General features: G+C 31.9%; 1 protein-coding gene across 1 annotated transcript in view; it reads left to right on the forward strand.

Moving 5' to 3' along the window:
- LOC128175807 (elongation factor 1-gamma-like) overlaps positions 1-5,769 on the forward strand; it is a 16,337-nt gene extending 10,568 nt beyond the window's left edge. Inside the window, exons 8-11 of the mRNA XM_052841649.1 lie at positions 1,328-1,419; positions 2,233-2,405; positions 4,272-4,396; positions 5,584-5,769. Coding sequence (XP_052697609.1) covers positions 1,328-1,419; positions 2,233-2,405; positions 4,272-4,396; positions 5,584-5,736 — 543 coding nt within the window. The 3' untranslated portion in view covers positions 5,737-5,769. The remainder of the gene's footprint in view (positions 1-1,327; positions 1,420-2,232; positions 2,406-4,271; positions 4,397-5,583) is intronic.
- The last annotated feature ends 2,372 nt before the right edge of the window (positions 5,770-8,141 follow it).

The raw sequence follows: 8,141 nt of genomic DNA on the forward strand, positions 1-8,141 counted from the left end.
AAAATGAGGTTCTATGTTTAAAGCAGCCATCTTGGACACACGATAAACAGGTCAATCTGATAGAGATGAATTTGTTTGTTGTCCAACAGTATACTTGCGAAGGGAATCTTTGAAACATGAAAAATGTATCATTGCCGATTTTGTGAGGTAAAATGAGGTTGAATATTTTAATGCGTTGACAATTTCACTTGTGACAATGATTTTAGCATGTTTTGATTTTTGTTTTATTTTCATTAATTATGTGTTAACTTAGAAGAACTATCTCCTCTATTTTGGAATTCTTGCGTATTAGATCAAACAGAGACTTCAGTAGATCAGACAGCTGATTGTTTACCTGCGCAAAATTAGCAAAATCTGATGCATTAACAACATACTTAGTAACAAAATAAACCTATTTATTCTATTGGTAATTTGGTATGATATCTCCGTTATGGTGTAATAATGGTTGTTTAATGCAACCTGTTTTGTTATGATGCTAAGCATTTTCAGTTTTAACAGAGAATATTTTTGCTGATAGAAATATGTAAGTTTATATGTGATTAAATTTCGAAAATAAATTGTGTTCTTTCTTGTTTTAGTGTATTTCTTTTGTTTTATTTGATTAAGACTGAGTGTTTGTTTGGTTATTTTATATAAAAAATCCAATAAAATATCTTTAATTTTTGGCTCATTATAGTACTTTATTCTTAAAAATGCTAAACCAAACTGTAAATCCAATATATTGCATATCGCATAGATCTGAAAGTATTGTATCATATCGAATTAGAAAATCTTTACCAATACACATCCCTACAGAGCTGAGGCCATGCTAAAGTTTGTTTACATTTTAAATGCTGAATAGGAAATACCAAGTTTTACAATCTTAAGTTGAATGTAATGTACTCGTAATCAAAATCATGACTCAAACCTAGCTCTGTAAATTGCTTATAATTCTACAATTGATGCTGGAATTTTGCTTGATCATTAGAAATGTCTTGCTAGACATTAAATACTTGTACAGAAAAATTAAAAGGATGATATGCTATAACTACTTTGGGGTGCCTTTTTATTGTCTAGTTTCATACAGCACTGGTTTATTATGCAGTTGTTAATATTTTCAAATCCATTTTGGTGTTCTTTTAAAAAAAATGACTTGAAGTTGAACCGGTTTAGATTCATAAAAGCATATGTACAAGATATGCTAATTTTGATAGACTACCTGGAACTACAAAATGATGAAAACTAAATGCCTTGATTAGAAAGCAATAAATAGAAATTAATATAGTGATCGAATACTTTAATAACTTCAAGTCAGCTTAATATTAAACAGTCTTTTACTTCATTTTAGAAAAAAGAAAAAGAAGCAGAGCCAGAAGAAGAGGAAGAAGAAGAAGAGAAACCAAGAGAATCAAAGGATCCATTTGCTTCTTTCCCTAAAGGGTATGTGTAATTTTCTAAACATTCAATTCATTCTAGAACCTTTTGCAATCCTTCATTGTGTAAGGCAATAAATAACCAATTATATGTGTAATATACTTTTGTAAGAATATTTCAAACACTTTTCACAAAAACACAACTTGTGTGTAAGCCAGACGAGCTTTGTGGGCAGCTGGCCTTTAATAATAATTAATCATTAAATGCATGTATACATGAAGTAAACATATATGGAATATACATCCCCATGATTGACGTTAAAAGCGGTCCAGGAAAAACCATTGATGAATATTTGAAAAAAACTTTGGAAACCCTGTGTAGATAATGTTTAGGGGAAAATGTCAGACATACATATTGATGTTAAATAATTCAATGCATTGTTATTATCACTTGCGACAGTGGTTTTAGCTTGTGTTGATATCGGTTCATTTTCATACATCCGACATACTGATTAGGTAAATGAATTATTTACAGCAAAGTTGTGAATTTTACATTTAAATTTTTATCTGTTTTAATTGAGAATTTGCTTGGAATTTATTTACGATTCTAAAATGTTCTTGTCATTTATTAAGTGTCACACAACTTAATTAATGTTTCAATTAAAGTAGTTGTTGAATTAGAGAAATTCACATTTACCTCATATAACTTGAGTTTTTTGGGTTAATTGGTCCAATTAAAACAGTTTTAGTTGGCTTTTTTAGTGACGTTAAAACTGGCTTTAATAGTAACATTTGCATCTTGTATTTCATATAAATATTGTCATGTTGAACCGTGTATCTGTACCATTTATTTACATGAGTTTTTTTTTTTTTACTCTAGAACCTTTAACTTTGATGAATTTAAAAGGGAATACTCCAACAAAGATACATTGACAGAAGCATTGCCCTATTTTTGGAAGAACTTTGACAAGGAAAATTACTCTATCTGGTTTTGTGAATACAAGTACAATGATGAACTGGCAAAAATCTTTATGACATCAAATCTTATAAGAGGTGAGTTCATTCAGGAGAAACTATTGACATAAATGTATGGTGTATTTTCAGTGAATTTAATTACATTTATTTCCAAAATAAAGTTGATTGAGCAAAATGAGAGTATACATGATCAAAAAATTGTACTAAAAAGCAAAGGAGAGAGATAACCCCCATATTTTGTAGCTCACATGAGCTAAAAACTTAGTAAGCTATTTTGATTACTTTTTGTCTAGTGTCTGTCCATTTTTCTGTAAATTCTTAACATTTGGAACTACTGGACCGATTTCAACCAAATTTGGCACAAAGCATCATTAGATGATTATATAATCATAAAATACATTATTGTATGATACAATAAATGTGATAAAATATTTTATTAAAGGGGTGATAATTAAAAATCATTGAAAATTTGTTGGTATTTTTTTTTTCAAAAATCTATTTAGATGTATGTCTTATTTCATCATCTAGGGGTTATTTAAACGATGATATTTAGAACAGAGTTATAGTTCGTGTTCAACGACTGTAAAAGTGGTTGAAAATATAATAATTGGGTTGTTTAAGAAAATCATACCCATGTTTGATGCTTTTGATGTGCAATACCATGCTTTTTAAAAAAAGAATGGGTGTCTGTTTTGTATAAAAACTTAGTGTATTGAGCCATTTTCTAGGAACATTCTGCATAAAATAATGTAGTCTGTTTCACTATTGATGTCATTGCTAGCTTAGGAGCGGATCAAAAATTAATTTAATTTATGAGGGGTCGCTAATTGCATGGATAGTGCGTTTTATGATACTGATGCACCTGACAGGCATGAATGCTGAATCTAGATCTTAGCCATAGGTTTTGGATACTGGATGAGATTTAGTTCTTTTGGAACATGTAACATGTTTAATAAATTCAAACTTGCATAGTTGATCTTAACTATAATAATAATATATATGAATCACAGAGGTAGCTTCAGATGCAGAGCCTTATCTCCATTATCAAGGATGCTAAGAAATATATTTTAGTTATTTAATACTGGCCTTAACTTCACCAAACTTGTATGGATGATGCGTCTTATAATACTGATGCACCTGACAGGCATGAATGCTGAATCTGAGCCATAGGTTTTGAGTGCTGGAGGAGGTTAAGGTTTTAAGAACTCTTAAAGGGGCATGGTCACGATTTTGATCAAAACTAGTTTTCCCAATTTTAATGTTTACAATGCTTCAGTGAGGCCTTTTTAATAGGCATCCAAAATTTAAGTGTCATTCATTGAGTTAATGCGAGTTACAGAGCTTACAATTCTTTGCAATGTAAACAAAGTGTTTGTTTACATTTTGAACATTGAAGTGAAAACTTTAGTTTAGTTTTTCATGCTTGAATTGAATAAGAAGATCATGGAAAAATCAGCTTGAGAAAGAACTTTTACAGGTATATTGAACTTATGTAAGCAGGGCACGAGACTTGTTTACATGACAAAGACTTATGAGCCCTGTATCTTTCTTATAACTTCACTACTCTCCAATTTCATTTGGTCATTGGAAATGCATTCCTGAAGCATTGTACATAATAAAAACAGAAAAATAGAATTTGACCAACATCGTGACCATGTCCCTTTAAGAGGAAGTCTGAGGCAAGTAAAATGACAATATCAGTTGTAAGTTGAAGAATTTAATGGTACTAATTATTTTCACAGAATTTATTTTAAAAGTAGCACAATATTTTGTGTGCTGAAATTTGCAACTTTTTGATGCATAGAAACTGTAGCTTCTAGGTCGTCCATCCAAATTATTTTAGACTGGGTGCTGCAGACATGCAGCTATGGCTATTGTTCAGGTGAGCAATTTGGCCCATGGACCTCTTCTATATTTACATATGTATTTATTTATTTTTTTAAGGAATGTTCCAAAGGCTGGAGAAACTTAACAAAAATGCATTTGCAAGTATGTGCATATTTGGAGAGGACAACAAAAACACCATTTCTGGAGTTTGGGTTTGGAAAGGACAGCAGCTTGCTTTTGAGGTATATTTTTTATGCCCAAACCATAAAATGGTTGGGGTCATAAAGTGTTACCGTGTTCTAGCTGTCATTCTGTCATCATTAACTTTCTGTTCATTATCTTAACAACAGTTGCACACATTCAATTTCATCATAAAAATACACACTTGAAGTTTGAATTTGGTACAGATGGGATGTTTTCTAGCTCACCAGAGCTTAAAGCTTGCGTGAGCTATTCTGATCCAGTGTCCATCTGTTTGTAAATTTTTACATTATCGACTTCTTCTACAGAACCACTTGGCAGATTTCAACCAAACTTGGCACAGCATTCTAAGTTAACGGGGATTCAAGTTTGTTGAAATGAATTTCAAAGGAAGATAATTAAGAACTATTTAAAATTTGTTGGTATCTTTCAAAAATCCTTTTCTCCAAAACCAATAGGCAAAAAAGTAGAAACTTAAATGGAGGCATCCTCAGGTAAGGTAGATTTAAGTTAGTCAAAATCATGATCTTCAGGGGTAAGGTGGGCCACAAAATCTTCTCAAAAGCCATTTTTTTCATCCAGCCTTCGGCCTATCCTAGTATCATGTAGCATTATTTTCTGGCTATTATGCTTGGGATCGCCCTTCAAAAAAAGTTTAAAACCTATCTAGAAGTGACGTCACATACTGTATAAATAGTGCGTTCATTGTGATAAACACTTATGGCAACATCGGGACATGGGCCCTTGTCAGTTTATTTTAAATCTTCCTAAGACAAAGTCTTGGTTTGAAATGATTGACAATCCATGCATTTTGTTTTACACATGGTTCATGTGGTTTTACAACAAAGTTGTACAATAAACGCTGTGGATTTGTTGAATAGCACGATTAGAACAAGCTGTGATCAGAATTTTGTTGCGAATATATTTTACACAGTGAGTTGAACAATACATGCTGTGTATATATTAAATCGTACAATATCATAGAACATGCTGTGTTCAGATTGTTCTTATGATTGTATTGGTCTCAATATCGGGGTTATAAATGAGACAAGAAAAAATTTCTCCTCATTGCTGACTGATACTGGAGATAAGAATTGGTTTACGATCTATGATATACAAAATGTATATATACGTACTCGAAAACTTCTTGTGAGGATAACTCCCTACAGTTTTCAATATATGAAGTTGTATTTGTTTATTGTTTCATTGATTTATTTTTGTGTTTTAGCTTTCACCAGACTGGCAGATAGACTATGAAAGCTACAGTTGGAAAAAACTGGACCCAGATACTGAGGAAACAAAAAATCTTGTGAAAGAGTACTTTGCTTGGGAAGGGAATTTTAATGGAAAAAAATTCAACCAAGGCAAAATTTTTAAGTAAAGACTCTTTGATGTAATAAAGTTGTGAAGAGATGTCACTTGTTCTGTTTTTTCAGTGCATGGATTGAATTCAAACATGTGATTTTAAAATTGTTACATTCCGCTATTTGACCAAGTATATTGCAGTATTGAAGAAAATCAGTTAAGGGTTAATTCATAGGAAATCCAAAGGGTGACTGCACTTGGCGTCGGGTTTTGGGCCCTTTTCAGTCGCTTCTGTTGCGTTTCTTTCTTAACCTACGGTATTATCACTTTTGTTAAATTTTTTTGGTCTAGTCAATATCCAACATGAATTAAGATTTAATACTCTGATACAATAAACTTGTTTTATGTTTTTCTCCTTACAACTTTTGAAAAAAAAAGTTTTCGCTTATCTGCCCTTGATCGAACATAAGATTGAAATTAATATGTATGAGAAAAGTGAAGCTAACATTATTCACAAAGCTGAGAAATCACATGGTGAATTATTATACCCCTTGCAAACGAAGTTGGGGGGGGGGGGGGGGGGGGTATAGGAATCGCCTTGTCTGTCTGCCTGTCCGGTCCATATCTCTTATGGAGAAACATTGAAAGTTCATACTTCACACAAAGACTGCTTATGACCTAAGAGTGTGTCATGACCTTGACTCAAGGTCATTTGGTCAAGGTCACTGGCAGAAAAAGTGCAAAATTCGTGTCAGGTCCATATCTTTCTTATGGAGAAACATTGGAAGTTCTTACTTCACATAAATATTGCTTATGACCAAAGGGTGTGTCATGACCTTGACCCAAGGTCATTTGGGCAAGGTCACTGGCAGAAAATGCAAAATTCATATCCGTTCCATATATTTGCTTTCCAAGATTGCTTGTCTCAGGCCACATAAAATAATTTTTTAGATTTTCATCCTCGTCTCTCTGAAAATGGCCTGCCCCGATGTATTTTTTATTTTGGAAAAAAAAATTCGGAACAAATCGGGCTCAGTATACGAATAATTCAAAATGTTATATGAAATGGCTGCTTGACATGTGGATTTTCGTTTGATTCGAGTCATGTTTGTTAACATAAGGATGCAAATGTCCTCGTGCATTAACAGTTAACTTAAGGTATCTCGCTCCTCACGTTTTGATTTCATTGCGCAGATGATCATTATATTTAAAATGTATATGATTTTATTTATTTAATCATCACAGATAGATTATTTTTTCATAATTACACAACATTCATAAAGAAAATCCATTTGAATTCAAGAAACAAACAAGTGTTTTGGGGAACTATTTTTTCGTGCGGAAGGTGTTTTAGACGAAAATGACAGAAACAAGCTATTTTATGTATTTTCAATATACTTTTCTTTTTATACTTTATTCATTATTCACATTTTTGACATTTGATAGGTTTGTAACATATTTTATAGGTTCTGTGTGACATGTACAAAATCAAATTTTGAGAATGTGATTGCCGTTTAGCATAAAATCATGCAAATATATAGAACATGTCTGCATTTTTTAAGCCAAATTTTGCGAGAATTTTATCTTTGAAGCCCTATATCTAAAATTTGACATCACTGACCCCCATGTTATATTATGTCAAAATGATACTGAATACATATCTAGGCAAACTGGATTAATCTTATAAAATTCTTGAGATTCAAAAAGTTTTTATTTCAAATCAAATTGTAACTATTATAGAAATTGTCTATTTTAAGTGCAAAAAGGTCACAAAAAAATTTATGCAGCTTCGTACAAATTTTTTTCGTAATCCCTCTATTCAGTGTGACCATTGTGCATAATTAAAAACAATATTTATAGAAATAGGTTTGCTTAATCAAAAATACTGACAACAAATCCTGATCATGATGAAATTGCATTTTAGGTGCGAAAAGGTCAAATTAAATAGGCCATAACTCAGAGGGATGGATACTGACCCCCCATTATCTTTGTATTTTTTAAGTATGTTTTGTCTACAGATTTCAATGATATACTTCTCAAGAAAATCTTGATACAACAACATTGAGGAGTGGGATACCTTAAAATAAAATTGAATTAAAGGAATTGGTTTGTGTACTCGTATTAGCATTAACAGTTTTAAAAAATAGAGCAGTTGTTTTGGTTTTTAAGGCGTCGAGCTAATGCTCGGCAGCCTTCTAGCGATCGTCTGGATTGGCAATCGTCCAAAAATTCATGCACTGCACCGCCTTTTAAATGCGCATAAGAAATAAGTTCCTTTAAGTATTAAACATATTACAAGATTTATATTCCATTTATTCAACTAAATTGTGCACAAAAAACCCAACTTTGCCTCCCTGGTTATTGACAACTCATTGCATAAGTATAAATTTGCTTAATCAAGAAATGGCGGATGAATACAATAAGGTGTAAACATTTACTAAATATTAATTGAGTTTATCGCTTACATTGTAATTGGAGACC

The sequence above is a fragment of the Crassostrea angulata genome, chromosome 3 (assembly GCF_025612915.1).
Source record: "Crassostrea angulata isolate pt1a10 chromosome 3, ASM2561291v2, whole genome shotgun sequence".
Classification (NCBI taxonomy): domain Eukaryota; kingdom Metazoa; phylum Mollusca; class Bivalvia; order Ostreida; family Ostreidae; genus Magallana; species Magallana angulata.